The sequence below is a fragment of the Mytilus galloprovincialis genome, chromosome 2 (assembly GCF_965363235.1).
Source record: "Mytilus galloprovincialis chromosome 2, xbMytGall1.hap1.1, whole genome shotgun sequence".
Classification (NCBI taxonomy): Eukaryota; Metazoa; Mollusca; class Bivalvia; order Mytilida; family Mytilidae; genus Mytilus; species Mytilus galloprovincialis.
The window spans coordinates 79,470,995-79,491,144 of record NC_134839.1 but is presented as its reverse complement, the minus strand read 5'-3'; the positions used below and the strand labels follow the sequence as shown (position 1 = coordinate 79,491,144).

Sequence of the window (20,150 nt, the reverse complement as noted above, 5' to 3'; positions counted from 1 at the left end):
TCATATGACACACCATCAAAAACTTTATTTAAACAATAAGGATGGTTAACTTTTTAATCAAGAATCACATATCACAAAGGAGTATTAATGTATAAGTGTGTAAATAGTCTTGCACCTGGTTATCTTTGTCAAATATTTAATAATAACCAAAATGTTAACGCAAGATATTTTTGCGTTCATCGGACAATGATTGTGTCCTTTCATACCACTTCCGAGAACAAATTTCATGGGAAAAAACACATTTCAATATTCCGGTACAGTTCTTTGAAACAGTATTCCTGTTCAAATAAAAAAGATAGAAACGATAGAACAGTTCAAACAAAGTTTTTATAATTTCTTGTTTCAAAACTTAAAATGTAATTACCAGATGAAATTAACCTATTAAGGTGGTATGGGTGTCTTCCTCCATCTTGGATTGTAAAAAACAGAGAATCAAAGGTCCAGATTTTCCATCAAGTTAGCAAAATTTGATGCAGGAATGCAGATGTTTAATGTACATTTTCATTTAAAAGTACCAATTTATAAGAAAATAACTTCTAAATATTGATATTTTTGCAAATGTTAATTATTTTTGGTTGTTTTTTTTTTTTTTTTTTTTTTTTAATTGGCATTTTAAGGGGAGGTAACTCTAAAAAAAAGTGCATTTTCTGAAGGATTCTGTATGGAATTTTCCTATTTTGTATTTTAGCCGGAAAAAACGTACGGTGACCCTATCTTTTCTTTTGATATTCTCAAAGCAGTGTCTAAAAGCTATCTTTTCCTGAAGTATTTAACAATTCTATCATTTTGTTTAGTTTCTAATCACAAAATGGTGTCTTTTCCTGTATAATCCATACAAAATGTGTCATTTTGTCCCGTCCTGTAGCTTGAGAAAATGCGCGGTGACCTATCATTTTTATTATATTTTTCAACATGTATCAATAGATACAACGTTTTGGCAAAGTATGAACAAATTCTATCATTTTTATTTTAGACTCCCATACCACCTTAAATAAAAGTCCATATATTTTTTTTTTTTTTTTTTTTTTCTTGTACATCTGACATTAACAAAATATGTTCATAAACCTATGACACCTATTCTGCATGTTTTTCGCCTTTTGTTCAGTTTGCATAAAAAGTATGTATGTAAATGCATATATTATATCATTGTATATTTTGAATTATTCAGAGGACGTCAGGGGAGATTAGTATTGTACTAACTGATTTTATATTATACTAACTGATTTTACCCTTTTTAAATAAAGTATTTATTTATTATTATTATTATTATTATTATTATTATTATTATTATTATTATTATTATTATTATTATTATTATTGTTGTTGTTAAAATTGTTAGGTTCTTGCCTCTTTTTTGTATCTTGTATTTTTGTCATATTATACTTCGGATTATAGACAAACCGGAAATTGCCTATTATAGGAGTTGTCTCCCTTTGCTTTAACCCATGTAAAGTAAAGCAGACGAAAACACATTACTTACTGGCTTTAGACCTACACATTTTGTAAACGAGCACTTGTTAATGGAAACGTTTATTGTTTGTCATAAGGATAAGAAGAATGCTGCATAGTCTTGGTAGGTATTTATGTTCACCAACACTGCAACAATGATCTGATCGAAGTTCACTTCCAACTTCCTCTGACTCTAATCCAAGTACTAAATAAGAAAGTAAGTACTTATTAGTAAGTTAATTTTTATTTCAAGCCGGCATAAACATACATAACAATAGACACAGCATGAGCTCTGGTGCGCACTCTAACCTACTTTCACATAAAAAAAAACACACACAAAAACATACAGATTAATGCAAATAGTGAAATACTTATAATTTGATGAACATAAAGATTGCACACGTTGACAACTTTTTTTCATACTTTCCTTAAATAAAAGGTGAACCAATCTGTATAAATTTAACATAAAAAAAAACTATAGGCAGGTGTTTATATAGCCCCACAGGACGCAATTACGACTGGACACAATTACGAACGATTTCCAATGTTTGCCCCATGAGATCATATTTATTTGTATTTATCAATAAATGTTTTTATAAATAAAAACCCTATTAAAATTCCCTTGTTTTCATGATAATGCAATTTATGTGCACTTGGTGAATGTTGATGACGATGACAAAATCATTCTGAAAATATTATAAGGACGGCAATCTGGCCTGCAAGTTACATAAAAAAATAATAAAGGTAAGTGGAAATTGCCTTCTATTGTTAATATATAGAAAGAAAAATATCTCCTGATTCTGTTCATTTGCGTGATGCCTTTTATCTTGCCCTTATAACCCCCCAATTGACGTTTTTTAGACTCTTGTGACCATATTTATGGTCAAAAGAATATATGTTAATTTTATTGAAAAGTGCAGAGATCTCCGAAAGAAATGTTGACCTATATAAACAAAATTCATAGATGAATGATAAGTACACCACCGAAATGGATAAACTTGAATTTAGTGCTCCTTTAAAGGAGGAACTTACATAAAAACAAAAAAAATCAGAAATCTTTCCTTTACACATGTCCGACATTTCGTCTGCAACCACTGCTCGAGTAATTGAAGTCAAAAACAAACTTGTGCATCTTATTTTCCTATGAAAATGTGTTTGAGATAAAGATTAATGTATGCTTTATCAATCTAGACTGTTGTCATTGATTTCTTCTGCAAGATATATCAATATAGTGCTGTTCGGAATTGCGTTCATATGTGACTCTCTTGACCCGTAATTTGCGTAAAACGAGGTCACGCAAATCTTACTCAAGTATCATAACGTGAATAAAAATTAATGTGGGATATGATGCAAAATGGAAAGCCTTCTTGCATCTTAAATTCTATGGTATAAACAATTCAAGAAAAGTAGTCTACATAAAAAAATATTAATCACAGTTCAAAAATCGTTCGTAATTGTGTCCGGTGAGGCTACGAAAGTTTTATCATATTTTCTAGTCCAAATATTTATGACGTCTTGCATGGCTATTTTTTTTCTGTGGCGCCTTCAAGGCCTTGCAAGAGTTAGACGTCATAATTATTTGTACTACATTTTTTTTTGTATCAAATTTACTATACTGTCATTTGTAAATTTATGATTTTCTCTTGTTTAAAAAAATGTTAAATGTTCTTTGTTATAAATGATTGAAAAAAATACATATCTGATTATCTAAGAAATTTGAAATGAAAAAAGTGATATGGGATGTACATGTTTCTGGTAAAATCATTTGTTGTACCCATCATTTATTTGCTCAAAATTTGACTAAAAAGACTGACTTGATAAGTAATAAAAAATTTGAAAACTTGTTATAAAAAAAAAAGATATTGTAAATACACAATTTTTTCAAAGAGTTAAGTTTGATTATGATATTTATTAAATTCATTGCTATTTTCCTCTTTTATCACATGTCTTGGCATCTTCGCTAGCCAAGGGTTACGATCCGCCCCCTAAATACATGTACACCTTAAAATCATTCAATACACTCAATATAGTTGATATATTGCTTATAGTTTCTAAGAAACAGACTCAACCAAGAAAACTAAACATTGACCAATGAACCATGAAAATGACGTCAAGGTCAGATGAACCATGTCAGGCAGACATTTACATCATAAAATATTGCCATGCACCAAATATAGTTGACCTATTGCATATAGTATAAGAAAAAAGACCAAAAGTCAAAACTAAAAAACTTAACTTTGGCCACTAAACCATGAAAATGAGGTTAAGGTCAATGACACGTCCCAGTTGGACATGTACACCTAAAAATCATTCCAAACACCAAATAAAGTAGACCTATTACTATTATACAGTATAAAAACAGACTAAAACTTTAAACTGTAACCACTGAATCAAGATAATTGGGTCACGTATTACAAAAAATCAAAACTTTGTTTCAAGTAGTCACTGAACCATGAAAATGAGGTAAAGGAAAATGGATATTTGACAGACGGAAACTTCGTATCATAAGTCATCTATATACAATTTTGAAGCATCCAGGTATTCCATCTTCTAAAGTATAAAGCTTTTAAGAAGTAAGTTAACGCCACCGCATCCAACAGTTACAGGCTCGACAAAAAGCATGCAAATATTCTGAGCATCCAGAGTCCATTCTCATGCGGCAAACACCTCTATGTGCATTGAATTGGGGATCCAGTAGCAGATCCCTGTAATATCATAAAATACAAACAAACATAAAAGCACAAAATAAAAAAAATAAGTAAATTAAGCACTGGCATTTAATATCAGGTATATATAATAATGCATTAGTTCTGTTCCTGACAATGAAATCACGATGAGGGTGTTTCTTCCAATGTGAAAGTGTATACAGACGAGACGTTGGAATTGATCTGTTTTTTTTTTTATAATTCAAATATGAAAGTGACTTCCAGTTTTGTTTGAGAAATTAATATGGACTCGCGTAGTTACTCACGTAGTTATAATTTAATAGCCGTTGCCTTTTGTGGTCTCTTCATTATAAGTTATATGGTTCGCTACTGACCCCCTACGGATCCATAGAGGGTTAGTAAAATCCATAGGGGTTGAGGCCGGAGGCCGAGTCCCCTATGGATTTTATTCACCCTCTATGGATCCGTAGGGGGTCAGTAGTTAACCGTATAACGATTTTATCGCACGCTAGACTTTTTCTGCTGCGTTTTGTTGAAAAATAAACAATGAAACACAACAACATTAATAGATGACGTCACAATTAACGCGTCATGAACCCCCTATGAAATTTACTAACCCCTACGGTCTCATAGGGGGTCACCACGTGACGGCGTTAAACCAATCACAACGTGATAATTTACCCGCGGTGCGATAATATAAGTTATATGGTTCGCTACTGACCCCATACGGATCCATAGAGGGTTAGTAAAATCCATAGGGGGTGAGGCCGGAGGTCGAATCCCCTATGAATTTTATTCACCCTCTATGGATCCGTAGGGGGTCAGTAGTTAACCGTATAACGAATTTATCGGACGCTGGACTTTTTCTGCTGCGTTTTGTTGAAAAATAAACAATGAAACACAACAACAGCAATAGATGACGTCACCAGTAATGCGTCATGAACCCCCTATGAAACTTACTAACCCCCTACAGTCTCATAGGGGGTCACCACGTGACGGCGTTTAACGAATCACAACGTGATAATTTATCTGTGGTCCTATAATTATTAATATAAACATTAAAAATCACTACATTTATGTAATAGAAAAGTTTTGATTACAATACAGTATAATACATCGGGAACCATATATAGATCAGTCCGCGCCTGTACTTGTACCCTGCGATTTCAGATATTAAAAGGGAATTTTCCCCATTTTTTAATTGAACGGTTAACTGAAATTTTCTTTTCGTCTGTGCGCTTTACAAGAACTTGATTATCGCTAACCGCGAATTTGTATGTTAGTAGTTGCCTGAACTTGCAGTATAATCTCAACGAAGGTGTAGATGGCTAGATGAGTAAAACAAAGCTGTTCATTGTTATGGCTATAAAAAGATTTGGTACATTTTGTTTCTTCGCTAGTTAGTTTTCCACATTGCTGATGGAAATGTCTACTCACTGGTTATGTAATTTCTTACAAAGTAGTAGGCATTTTGTTTGCCGTTTTCATTTACATGAGTATCTGGCCATCAATAAAAACTTCCTCAGTCGAATCACATAAAAATATTGTGTTTATAAAAAGTTATGAAATTATTTTGTATAATTTATTTTTTAACTTATCCATTCAAACTTAGCAACTTTTCAATAGGTACATTTCGCGCAAACGTAATGCGTTTAATCATGCAAACGTAATGTGTTTAGTCGCGCAAACGTAATTCGTTTAGTCGCGCAAATGTAATTCGTTTAGTCGCGCAAACGTAATGCTTTTAGTCGCGTAAACGTAATGGATTTAGTCGCAGAAACGGAATGCGTTTAGTCGCGCACACGTTATGCGTTTAGTCGCGCAAACGTAATGTTTTAGTTGCGCAAACGTAACGCGCCGCAATTTTTATTTAAAAACATAACCATGAAAACCAAAAATGAAAAAAACGAATAAAAAACAGATGATACATAACGTGCTTATGCTTTATTTCTAGGACTGACTTTTTCTGTTATAAATCTGTTGGCATGGAACCACATAACAGCAAACACAAGCACTCCGAAGAGATACAAACGAGCAACTGTAAGTATGGACTGTTCAAATTGAATAAAGTTTCAAAATTACAGCAACCAGCTACCCGTGTCCATACAATGTACTTCTCTGTATAATCAATGAACAACTGTTTAAAGTGTTTTTTATAACTGCAATGCATAGCCTATTTTCTAGAATTTGAAAAAAAAGATTGAAGTGGATTAAAACGTTGATAGCTTTATATTCTATGTTTTAATATTCATAAGTTGTTGCACTGCAGAATCATTGAAACGTATATTGGGAAATCACTGGAGGGAAATATATTTTTTTTCAAATAAAAATCAGTCAATATAATATGAAAGTTCATTGCGTTTGAATTAGATTAATTTTTTTAAGTTCATTGCGTTTGAATTAAATTGATTTTTTTTTGTATTTGCAGATCAAAGATTATTTTAGTAATTTCGAATCTTTATCGAAAGAACACAAAACTCCACCTTCAAAAGGTATTGAAATGTAGCTAAATACTTGCAAAATTTGACGAGTCTTTCTAATGCAAAACGTTTTACAAATAGGATTTACAATGTCACTCCTAAAATCACTAGAGGGAAATATATTTTTAACAAATTAAAATCAGTCAATATAATATGAAAGTTCATTGCGTTTGAATTAAATTAAATTTTTTTAAGTTCATTGTGTTTGAATTAAATTGATTTTTTTTTGTATTTGCAGATCAAAGATTATTTTAGTAATTTCGAATCTTTATCGAAAGAACACAAAACTCCACCTTCAAAAGGTATCGAAATGTAGCTAAATACTTTCAAAATTTGACGAGTCTTTCAAATGCAAAACGTTTTACAAATGAGATTTACAATGTCACTCCTAAAATTCAGGTAGTTTTTTTTTTTTAAAGTATTAAATAATTCATCAGTATAAAAAAATAGAAATGTAATATAATTTCAATCAAAATAAGACAACTGCCTATCAGAAAAAAGACTACGCACATTTAAGCAATTGTAGGCCACAACCTTCAACAATGAGTGAAACCCATATCGTATAATATGCAGACAAAGTGTGTAAAAAATTCTAACGAAAAAAACACGACATCTTTTTCAGAAAACTATAAACAAAAGAAAAATATGATAGAAAGAAACAAACGACAACCACAGAATTATTGGCTTTTGACTTGAAACAGGCATATGCTTTGTTGTGGGGTTAATCATGTTTGCGGGCACCAAACCAACTCCCTCTATTAAAAAAAGATATGATTGATTCATAGTGTATAGAACGACCAACAAAAATACTTAAGGATGTACTTAGGTGAGGTTTTGGAATCTGTGTCAAATGTTCGGACTCCTTGGTGTTTTTCCATACAATACAATGTAAAATATTTTGCCACATAACACCCATTTATTTTTTCATATAAGACTTATTAGCTCATGAATGGTCATTTACCAAAATTTTAGAAGATTCTTGATTTTCTTTCTTTTGTTTTGAGACCCAATAATACCAATGCAAATATAAGGTAAAAGTCCGAGTCAGCCTTTTCCCGCCACATTTTAAATCTCAAATATCTCGAAAAGGAGGTCCATGACCTATCAATATTTTTAGCTTATTTTAATCCTTAATTGATGCTCTACCAGCTTATAGTATCAATTTTAACTTCTTAATTTATTATTTTTCACCTAACCTCACCTAAGTACATCCGTAAGATACACAGTACTGAGTAAGAGTACTGAAAACTAGTTCAAAAATATTGGTAAGAGTTACTGTTGTATTGTTCCCTCTACATCAGTTCTTTTACTGTTATCGATTGTCATACGATATTTCCCCACTTCAAACAGTTGTAGACAATGTATACAAACGAGTAGATCCCATTAATTCAATTTCTCTTTTTATCTTATGAAGCAACGACAGAATAAAATCGACAAAAAAAAGAAGGAATACACAAAAAAGCGACTTGACAACATGAAAAAGTTTAACAGCGATAAAAAATCATTTTTGTAATGTTGACATCATTATCTACGGAAGCCCTGGAGTGCCATGCAAAAAAAAAAATTCAACTTGTGCGCACAAGTTACCAACTTGCGCGCACAAGTTACTATCTTGCGCGCACAAGTTACTATCTTGTGCGCACAAGTTACACAACTTGTGCGCACGAGTTATTAACTTGTGCGCACGAGTTGTACAACTTGTGCGCACAAGTTACACGTGATCTTATAGACATTCGCTGTTTTGCTAAAGAGACTACTTTAAGGAACGCCGTAGCTGCCGAATACAAACATATGTTTATATACATGAATGCACATACTTTTCAATAACAGCACATGTTTTTTTCTATGTATACACATACTTTTCATAGTTGACTTTATATGATCTTACTTTTTATATATATATGCACATACTTTTCCTGCATATGCACATCGTTTACCTTATATGCACATACTTTTCTATATATCTATTTGAACAAAGTTAACCTCATATGCATATACTTTTTTTCTATATATGCACATACTTATTCTACATATGAATGTACAAATGTAGTTCTGCATGTGAATACTTCTCTCAGTATATATGAACATAGTTTTTCAACGTGAGAATTACAATTCATATTATGCTTTTCTGTTGGTTTTTTTTCAAACTGAACTAAGGGTTCAAATATCATAAAAAGAATGTTTATTAAGAATTTCTTAATGATGTATGCATGTTGTTCAATTAAGCAACTTTTGAAATCATTTTCATATGAATGCAATACTTTTTTGGCATGTATGATGGTATGGCGCTGTTGTCTTCATCTATAGTCACTTGTTTTAATGCCACAACTTTGTATTTTGTATGAGTCGTTTGTATTACATTTTAACACAAGGATTATTATCACTAATGGCGTGTTGAATTTAGTGGTTTTTGTCCTTACAATTCAGTGATAACGGGTCACAAGTTATATTAATGAATTTAGTTTGGTTTCCGCACTCTGTCGTTAATTTGCCTTATCCAAAACTATTGAAAATCACACACAATGTTAATAATCACACAAAGTTAGGCCGAGTTAGAATTTGGGCAGTAATTTTTTGGACAATTATGCCCCTTTATAACTTGGAAAATTGAAAATTTTAAGCGGGGGCATTCGTGTTTTCAGACTTTTTTTTTTATACAGGTTTTAAGTTTTATTAGTAAAAACATTAGTAAGAGCCGAATGCACTTTGTCGGTGTGGGAATAATCTATAAACAGTGAATGTAAAATGTCATAGAGTGAGACAAAGGTATTACTGTCCAGCGATGGCGAAAACTATTTCCACAGAGCTGTATATTTTCGTCATTAAGATAGAATACCTGGATGCTTCATACTTTGTTTGTAATAGCCTTATGTTTCGAAGTTTCCGTCTGTCATATGTTCTTGACCTATTATAAATGGTACAGCGACTGGTTGAACAAAATTATAGTTTTTTTGTCATGTGAATGTCTCCCTTTTTATGAGTGATCAATGTTAAAATTAAGTTATTATGTACGTTGCTCAGATGTAATAACGCAGTAGGTCAACTATATGTGGCACATTTTCATGATTCATAATTCTTTGGTCAATGTTAATTTTTTTCTATAAAGAGTGTATAAGAATGGCCCACTGAATTTCTTGATGTCTTTAAAAAGATGCCTATTATCAAAATGTTAATCACAATCAAAATGTAGTTATGTCAAACGTATTTAAAAGGGCCATACTTGCTCGAACTATCCAGGGTTCAAGTTACATTTGCAGTAATATCAAGCTGGGCCCTTGGGCCATTTTATCAATTTGATAAGTAATTTTATATTATATCTTATAGAGACAAAAATATTGATAGAATCATGTATTCATTTTCAAGTTGTAAGCTTTTGAAAATTGGGGGTCAGGTGGGAGTAATGTATCTCTCTTGATTTTTTCTCTTTGTATACGAAAGTAATTATATATATATAACTTCGTTAAAATATTAAAAAAATAAACTGTTTTCACAGAAATGGTTATGTAACGCCTTTTTGTAGTTTTGACAATGCAAATGTTGAAACCAAAATAGCAATACCTTAACATGTAAGTTATGGAAATATTCAAAGTTGATGAACCACGACTGAAAGTACATGGCTGAACAATATCCATGGAAATGTGCCAATATACAACTACATACAAAATACCATGGACTTATCATAAGTCGTTCCCTTTAAACAAACATAAACTTGTAAACTATGTAAAAGTTTCAATGTCAATAAACCATGATGAGGGGGTGGGCTTTATAACCTCCATAGAAATATGACTTGCAAAGGCCAATAAATTTTCAAAGTCAATAGACAATTACTGAGGGGACAGGGCCAAATATAATCTATGGAAATGAGAAAAGCTTTTAAAAGGTGTGAATATCAAATATGATATGACGCGCTGCAGTTCTAAATTATGATTTGTCTGATTTACTCTGCATATCTTGTTTTGCGTCTACATTTTCAGCATTTTGGGATTAAGATGAGAGTGCAAAAACAAACAAAAAAAGAAATGAAATTTTCTTAGTTATAAAGGAGCAGTACTGTAGTACAGCAGGTGACTTTTTGCGTTTTATAGTTTTTTTTTACCTTTGTGTATGAGCTTTATCAAATTAAGTAGAGGCAAAGTTGAATTAGAGTGCAGCAAAATAAAATGGAAAGATGGAAGGACAGACGGTAAAACGGACGATCAAGGGTAATACATGTATAATGCCCCATACGCCTATCGGCAGAGCATACAATAAATTCCACCGTCTTTGGTCCTTTCTATAACATCATAATAATAGAAAACAATTCACATTTTGAGATCTTAGACTATACTAAATACTTTGAAAACACATTAAAATTGGTAAAGAAAATGGCAATTTAAATTAAGTTTTATAAGAATGCATTTTTACAACTTTTGACCCGTTAGTGGTAATAATCCTTGTGTTAAAATTTAATACAAACAAATCGACTCCTTTAACGTTTTGACATGAAAACCAAGTGACTATAGATGAAGACAACAGCGCCATACCATCATACATACCAACATAATATTGCATTCATATAAAAATGATTCCAACAGTTGCTTAATTGAACAACATACATCATTAAGAAATTCTTAATAAACATTCCTTTTATGATATTGGAACCCTTAGTTCAGTTTGAAAAAAACAACAGAAAAGCATAATATGAATTGTAATTCTCACGTTGAAAAACTATGTTCATATATACTGAGAAAAGTATTCACATGCAGAACTACATTTGTACATTCATATGTAGAATAAGTCTGCATATATAGAAAAAAAGTATATGCATATGAGGTTAACTATGTGCAGATAGATAAAAAAAATGCGCATATATGTGCATATATAGAAAAGTATGTGCATATAAGGTAAACGATGTGCATATGTAGGAAAAGTATGTGCATATATATATAAAAAGTAAGATCATATAAAGTAAACTATGTTCATATGTATGAAAAGTATGTGTATACATAGAAAAAAACATGTGCAGATATTGAAAAGTATGTGCATTCATGTATTTATATGTTTGTATTCGGCAGCTACGGCGTTCCTTAAAGTAGTCTCTTTAGCAAAACAGCGCATGTCTATAAGATCACGTGTAACTTGTGCGCACAAGTTGTACAACTCGTGCGCACAAGTTAATAACTCGTGCGCACAAGTTGTGTAACTCGTGCGCACAAGTTGTGTAACTTGTGCGCACAAGATAATAACTTGTGCGCGCAAGTTAGTAACTTGTGCGCGCAAGTTGGTAACTTGTGCGCACAAGTTGAAAATTTTTTTTTGCATGGCACTCCAGGGCTTCCGTAATTATCTGATACTTGCATGAAGTTCAACTTCTAAATTTCCCTATTTTTTACTCTTTTATTCGTTATTTTGTAGCTCCATCATTAATGAAGTTCATATTAATTAACACGAAACGCCAAGGAAAAGACGTGTTTCAATTAACATGTTCAGACACAAAAGAACTTAGTAAGATATCTTTGCGATATGCTGGTATTCTTCTAGAGTTTAAGCCAAGGAAAAAGCCATTTTCGGCACTCGTTGGTCTTGATGAAGACAAGGATATCCTGTGGAATAAAGATTTGAAGTGGGATGAAATATATGGCAACCGATTATTGGCATCTGGGAAGACAACAAATTCTGAAAGTATTACATAATTTTATGTTATTTATTTGTGAAGTTAAAATGAGAAAATACGATGTGACGTGGTGTCAACATGTTTCCCAATTTTGTTTAGAGTTCATGTAATTCCCTTAGTTTTTTTCGTTTCTATTCAAAAAAGATTTATGTATTTTTAACATTGTTTTACAACTGATTAACACATGACATGGGTAAAATCTCTTTGCTCTAACTGTGCTATAATCTAAATAATGCTCGGCTAAGGTGTGCATTAACTACCTCAGATATACTGCACAGTTCAAATCTATTCTTACCTTTAGGGGCGTTTCATGGATTCTGAAAGGGTTGTGACATGTATCTATAAAATTAAGAAATATGAACGATTGTAGCGAGACTAAAAACGTTTCGTTCTCCAATTCAAGGATGAGCAACCTATTCGACCCCCCCCCTTCCCCCCCCCCCCCCCAAAAAAAAATTTTTTAAAAAACCGAATCCGCCATCTGACTTGAAGTTACGAAAAAGTTAATAAATTTAAAAACATTTTGTACAAACATCGTAGTTTCAAAATAAGAAAAAAAATGATGGATTGATTGTTGATGTTTTAACTTTTAAGCGCCACATTTCGACTATTTCGTGGCGCCCAGTTTTATTGGTAGATAGAGCCGGAGTGCCGGAGAAAACTACACACATTGGATAGGAAAACTTACAGTCCTAATCAATTAATATTGGAGTCGAAAACCCCAGCAAGGGCGGAGTTCGCCTCAAACAACCAGTGTTGACTGTCTAATGATTACTGTAGAAGAACTACTTAGACTTCTAGGCAAACAAGGCCCCTGATTAAAAAGAAAGGTTTCTCCTTCCTTTCTAGCTCACCTGGCCCGAAGGGCCAAGTGAGCTTTTCCCATCACTTTGCGTCCGTCGTCCGTCGTCTGTCGTCCGTCGTCGTTAACTTTTACAAAAATCTTCTCCTCTGAAACTACTGGGCCAAATTAAACCAAACTTGGCCACAATCATCATTGGGGTATCTAGTTTAAAAATTGTGTCCGGTGACCCGGCCAACCAACCAAGATGGCCGCCATGGCTAAAAATAGAACATAGGGGTAAAATGCAGTTTTTGGCATATAACTCAAAAACCAAAGCATTTAGAGCAAATCTGATATGGGATAAAATTGTTTATCAGGTCAAGATTTATCTGCCCTAAAATTTTGAGATGAATTGGACAACCCGTTGTTGGGTTGCTTCCCCTAAATTGGTAATTTTAAGGAAATTTTACTGTTTTTGGTTATTATCTTGAATATTATTATAGATAGAGATAAACTATAAACAGCAATAATATTCAGCAAAGTAAGATAAATAAGTCAACATGATCGAAATGGTCAGTTGACCCCTTAAGGAGTTATTGCCCTTTATAGTCATTTTTTAACCATTTTCCGTAAATCTTAGTAATCTTTTACAAAAATCTTCTCCTCTGAAACTACTGGGCCAAATTAATCCAAACTTGGCCACAATCATCATTGGGGTATTTAGTTTAAAAAATATGTCCGGTGACCCGGTCAACCAACCAAGATGGCTGCCATGGCTAAAATAGAACATAGAGGTAAAATGCAGTTTTTGGCTTATAACTCAAAAACCAAAGCATTTAGAGCAAATCTGACGTGGGGTAAAATAATCTATTAAGTCTATCTGCCCTGAAATTTTCAGACAAAACAGACACCTGTTGTTGGGTTGCTCCCCAGAATTAGTAATTTTAAGGAAATTTTGCAGTTTTTGGTTATTATCTTGAATATTATAATAGATAGAGATAAACTGTAAACAGCAATAATGTTCAGCAAAGTAAGATCTACAAATAAGTCAACATAACCAAAATTGTCAGTTTACCCCTTAAGGAGTTATTGCCCTTTATAGTAATTTTTTAACAATTTTCATAAATTTTTGTAAATTTTTAGAATATATTTTCCACTGTAATTACTGGGCCAAGTTCATTATAGATACAGATAATTATATCAAGAATAATGTCCAGTAAAGTAAGATCTACAAACACATCATGATCACCAAAACACAATTTTGTCATGAATTTATCTGTGTCTATTGTTTAATATGCACATAGACCAAGGTTAGCGACACAGGCTCTTGGGAGCCTCTAGTTTATTATCTAAACTAAGACATGAAATATTTTATTTTATTTTGTGTACACAGTGTAAATCTTAAATCAGTGTTTCAAAGTCAAAGCAGATAATAACGATTTTTTTTTGTAGTTTCTGCCAAGAAAGAAATCATGTACTTATGAATATTCAAATAAATGAAATCTGATTTGAATAAATTTTAGACTCAATGAATTTCATTACGATTTTTGGCATATTTAATCCTATAAAGGGACTATTTGGGTATCGAATTTAGATTTGGGGTCGGGGGAAGGGTTAAAGATTGGATAGCGAATCGTTGTTTCTGTTTATTTAACATCTTAAATTTACTGTACTAAAATCTTCCTCGTTTCATCGTTCTCTAAGCATATCATTTAGGAAAGAAAAGCAATTAATCTTTACTCAATAACACTGATTTGAAAGTAAAATATGTCAAAGTATTAATCGTCACTGATTGCAAGAAAAAAAATTACGAATAAATTTAACAGAAATGATAGAAAAAAATTATAATTAAATCGCAAATAATGTAAAAATCGAGGAAGAAGCCTAAATATAAAAAAAATTATAATTTAAAACTTATCAACCTCTTACTACATAAAGGCTCATTTCACTTTTTCTTTACTCTACAAGAAACTTTACCAGGAGCCGTGGATTGCATAATATCGTTTGCCTATTGCTGAAACGTTAACGTAAATTGATGGCGTCATGTGTTAAAACAGTTATTCGCCAATCAAATCGGTATATTTAATCTACACGCTCGTGTGACCCGTGCGCCGTTTTACGTTTCCGCAAATTGGCATTACTTTTCCAGAAAAAAAAGATGACGTTTCCGGAAAATAAAGTTTACGTTTCCGCAAATAAATATCTTACTTTTCCGAAAAAAAAGTAACAATTCCGCAAAAAATAATCTTTCCACCATTAACAATATATTTTGATAGGAAAACAAGATAATTCAGTTTAAAATGTCAGTTCCTATTGCTTTATAATGTATAAATATGAATTCAAAGCAAAGGTCAAAATCTAGAACGTCTAATCAACCAATGACCTTGAAATCTTTTTCAAGGTCACAAACTGAGGATCTCAAATCAAAAGACCCTAGGTCTATAATATGTATGGTTAATAAGTTATATCACTGTACGCATAATACAAAATATAAGAGGGGCGAAAACTCCCATTTATTGTCTATGTACCCTCTCAACCAAAATTTAGATGTTACAACATGTCGCAACTAACAATTTAGTAAAAGTAATTTGTCTATATCTTATAAATTTAAAGAAAATGAGTGAAAATAAGCCAAAATCAAAATTTAGAATATGACCTTGACCTTTGACCTTGACCTCATTTTCATTTTTTTGAACCAAGGACCTCAATTCAAAAGACCCTAGGCCTCTATCACTTATGGTTTTTCAGTTAGAAATACATTTCACTTATATCAAATAAAAGAGGGGAAATAACTTTCATATGGAGTCTCCGGATAGCTTTGGTCAAAATTGATCAAATCATCCTGAGGATATAACGAGCCATTTGGTAAAATGAATTTGTCAGTTACTTATACGGTTGCGAATATTAAGCGATAACAAGGAAAACAGTGTTTGGGGAGATAACTCTTTTATGAGAAAGTGTTCGGTTAAGCAGGGTCAGTTTCAAAAGCATATAAACTGTTCGCTATCATATTCCAAAATTCTAAGCGACATCTTGATCCAGATGTCGAGGTTTACTAAACATGTAGATGTGATTGATTTAGCAGGGCATGGTCACTGTTCTGTGGACACATATATTATTGTCTGTTTCTTTTTTATTTAATTTCTGGAATATAAACCCTAGTATTTACCTGTTACAGTAAAAAATATTTGAAGTTCCATGCCAAATTCTGATTTTATTTTATGACCGATATCACATTATCAGTTTGTAACGTTATACAATATTATTGTTTTAGCTTATTTAAAGACAATGGTTTCGTGTAATGAAAGAATTGATAATTTTTTAGATTTTGTTTTGTTCTATTTGGTTACTCTCTTTTATTCATTGACTTTATTTTATAAACTTACTAAGAGCAAGTGCTTATTTTGTAGGAGGTTTTGGGAAAATGACTCTAATCATTCCAAACGACAAATGTTATAATCAGTATGGGACTATCAGATGTAAAATATATTCTTACGCAGAGGAAAACAACAAGGAAAAAGTGTACCGACAAGTACAGCAAGATATGCCTTTCCCCTCAAACGTAGATTGTAAGTATTCAAAATGTAGCCGAAATCTTAGACTAACTATTTGACATGGGCAACAATTAAAATTGTTGTGTGAGTTAAAGATTTAACAACAATGACATTATAAAGTGCGACCATGCATATCATACCACATCTCCTTGTTTTTATATTAACAGCCCATTTGATAACAACACAACAGAACAAAACAACCCTTTCGCAATTTCTTTAGAGGTCTTTTCATAATGCTAGCAAGACATAGGTTTGTTTGTATCAATGTTTGGTCAAGCATTGTAGTCAAGATTGACATCTGCGAACAATATAAGTCGGCGGATTAAAACTTGTATACATTATATTTAAATTTGATTGGACATTATCAAACGATGAAATTTACCAATACACTAGGTTTAATGCCGTAGGACTTGTGGTTAAGCGTGAAGATGTGATATGAAAAATTATTGATAGAATCTAAGGGCGCACGTGCCCGTTGTCAATGAAATTAACAGCGTCCTCACAGGAAAAAATAGCGATAAATCTTGGTCAACTCAACTCGATTGCTTTACTGACTTGCGACGTAACGGCTCTAGCGATAAAATCTATCTCATTGAGATGAACAACGATAATCTTTAATTTTTACCATCTTTTGAGTGTTTGCCTTTTATTAAGCAAGAAGATCAGCAAAACAAAAGAAAATCGAATTTTGCTGAAACTGTTATAAGACTCTTCAAAGGAGTGATTTCCTTTAAATGACGATTTTTTTTAACTCCTTTTGTGTTTTGGCAAATACCAAAAAGCAGTACAAGATCCTAAAAAAGAGAGTTATGTATTTATTAAAGTTGTACAAAAATCGAACATGTAAAAATGTTGTTTGTAGTTGACTGGTGTTTAGTTTATTATCTCTACAAGTGGCGTCTCCCATGAAAGAGCTTGTGGTTGCTTGTATTTCCTATCATGATTTCCTTGATAGAGGGTTGCTGCTCACTAGGAAGCTTTTAAACGAAGAGTTCCAAATAGTGAAGTTGAAATCAACCCTTCGTAAATCTTTCGGACGCCATCACGAGTTGGTTGACCGTTATGGAATACCCGTTTCACAGATGATATCGGATACGTTCCTTAAGGGCATACGATACAGTTTTGATCCTGTATTTACAGTTTGATGAAAATTTCCATATAGGCTAGTTTTTGCCTGCTTAAATCAAATATTTAAGCAAAAATATACCTTCATGTGCTACTTTTTGAGTTAAATGAGGTCAAAATTTGGTATATTTGCTCAAAATTCGGATTTGTGGCTGTATTTTCCTTTTCGAAAGAAAGCCATAACTTTTTTGTTTTAAGAGATAAACACAAATTGTTTTTGTTAGATAATTTGTAATTTTTGTATTTAACAAGTATCCTAAAAAAATATGCATTTTTTATTCAGAAATAACTCTTATTTATCAAATGGTCATGAATTAAGAAAAAAATCGTATTTTTTGGCTGTATATTTATCAAAGTTAAAACAAATCCTCTATTTACAGTTTTATCAAATTTGGTCCACATATTCTCCCTGCAAAAGGAAACAAAATGTCGTTTTAAAAAATAGGGGTCCATGCACTCGTTTTCAAATTAAATCAGTTTGAATGATAAAAAATAGTCGAAAAATGCATCTTTTCCCGATATGTCGTAGTTTGACGTCGCGAAAATAACATTTTACGTTAGCAACGTCATTACATCCCATGTAACTGTATCGTATGCCCTTAAGCCTCGGTAACACCTTACCGGATAGCACGAACGGACGATTAACGGATGAAAATAAAAGTTGTCCGTTGACAAAATTGTTATCCGTTGGGAGTCCGTTCATGTACTGACCGAATAAAACGGACGTGCAACGGATGCATAACGGACACACACCGGATATGCAACGTACGATAAACGGACACGTACCGGACAGAACCGATGTCGAACGTACATCCAACGGACGAGTACCGCATAAAACGGACACCTAACGGAAGCGTACCGGATAAAACGGAAGAACAAGATATACGGAAAATCAAAGGCGACAATGATAAAACATGTAAATCGCATAAATATTCAAAATGTTTCTGTGTTACTGGTTTTGGTTTGTTCTTCAAATTTCCGCCAAAGGACAGTGTCTGTCCTGAATATGAACTGCTTGATTGTGAAGACGTGCCTATACTCTAAGATCGATTATGAATAATAAGAATTAATGAACCTTAAAAAATCTGACATACCAATAATTGGCATTTCTGACTCAAATTTTTCAATTGGCATTTATCCGTTTCAAATCCGTTCATCATCCGTTTTATCCGTTATACGTCCGGTACAAGTCCGTTTCAAATCCGTTTTATCCGTTACACGTCCGATAGAAGTCCGTTGGTGAATTTATTTTCCAGACCTAAAACGGATGTATAACGGACACGTAACGGATACAAAACGGAAACGAAACGGACGAGTATCCTACAAAACGGACGCCTAACGGACGTTCAACGGACATTTTATCCGTTGGACGTCCGTTCAAAGTTTTGAACATGCTCAAAATTTTCCATCGGACAGAACGGACGTCGACGGATAAAACGTACGCTTAACATGCAATGGATATGGACGGACGTCCAACGGATAAGAACAGACGTCTAACGGACATGAACGGATTGAAAAAAAGTTATCCGTTAGGCGTCCGTTCGAGCTATCCGGTAAGATGTGACCGAGGCTTTATGTCGTAACTACAATCCCGTTCCCTTTTCATTAATTTGACACGACGAGTGCCCACATGTGAAGCAGGATCTGCTTACCCTTCTGGAGCAACAGAGATCACCCCCAGTTTATTGGTGGGGTTCATGTTGCTTAGTCTTTAGTATTTTATGTTGTGTCGTGTGTAATATTACATTTTATTTGAATGTTTGTCTTTTCTTTTTTAGTCATGGCGTAGTAAGTTTGATTTCGATCTAAAAGTTTGGTTGTTCCTCTGGTATCTTTCGCCCCTCTTTGTCAGACTGCTTCCCAACAATAAGCTTGTTAGCTTGCTTATTTTAAGGCATATCTCACTAGCCACTTGTTTGAATGGTGAACTGGACTAACCAGTTATTTTCTGTTCCCCAATACTGTTTGAAAACATTAACGCCGCTTGTTCCCCGACACCAATAGTTGGAATCAAACATATTACTTTTCTAGCTCACCTGGCCCGAAGGGCCAAGTGAGCTTTTCTCATCACTTGCGTCCGGAGTCCTTCGTCGTCGTGGTCGTTAACTTTTACAAAAATCTTTTCCTCTGAAACTACAGGGCCAAATTAAACCAAACTTGGCCACAATCATCACTGGGGTATCTAGTTTAAAAAATGTGTCCGGTGACCCGGCCAACCAGCCAAGATGTCCGCCATGGCTAAAAATAGAACATAGGGGTAAAATCAAACCAAAGCATTTAGAGCAAATCTGACAGGATAAAATTGTTTATCAGGTCAAGATTTATCTGCTCTGAAATTTTCAGATGAATCAGAGAACCCGTTGTTGGGTTGCTGCCCCTAAATTGCTAATTTTAAGGAAATTTTGCCGTTTTTGGTTATTATCTTGAATATTATTATAG

At 33.1% G+C, this 20,150-nt stretch overlaps 1 protein-coding gene across 3 annotated transcripts in view; it reads left to right on the top strand.

Moving 5' to 3' along the window:
* Positions 1–1,425: 1,425 nt before the first annotated feature.
* The window catches only part of LOC143064501 (uncharacterized), a 39,622-nt gene continuing 20,897 nt past the window's right edge, over positions 1,426–20,150 (top strand). The window contains exons 1-5 of one of the 3 annotated variants that reach the window (XM_076237369.1): positions 1,426–1,573; positions 6,070–6,155; positions 6,544–6,607; positions 11,990–12,256; positions 16,443–16,601. In XM_076237369.1, the coding sequence (XP_076093484.1) occupies positions 1,558–1,573; positions 6,070–6,155; positions 6,544–6,607; positions 11,990–12,256; positions 16,443–16,601 (592 nt within the window). In that variant the 5' untranslated portion in view covers positions 1,426–1,557. Of the gene's footprint in view, positions 1,574–6,069; positions 6,156–6,543; positions 6,608–6,833; positions 6,898–11,989; positions 12,257–16,442; positions 16,602–20,150 lie in introns of all 3 variants that reach the window. The other 2 variants (XM_076237368.1, XM_076237370.1) reach the window with 2 other exon arrangements.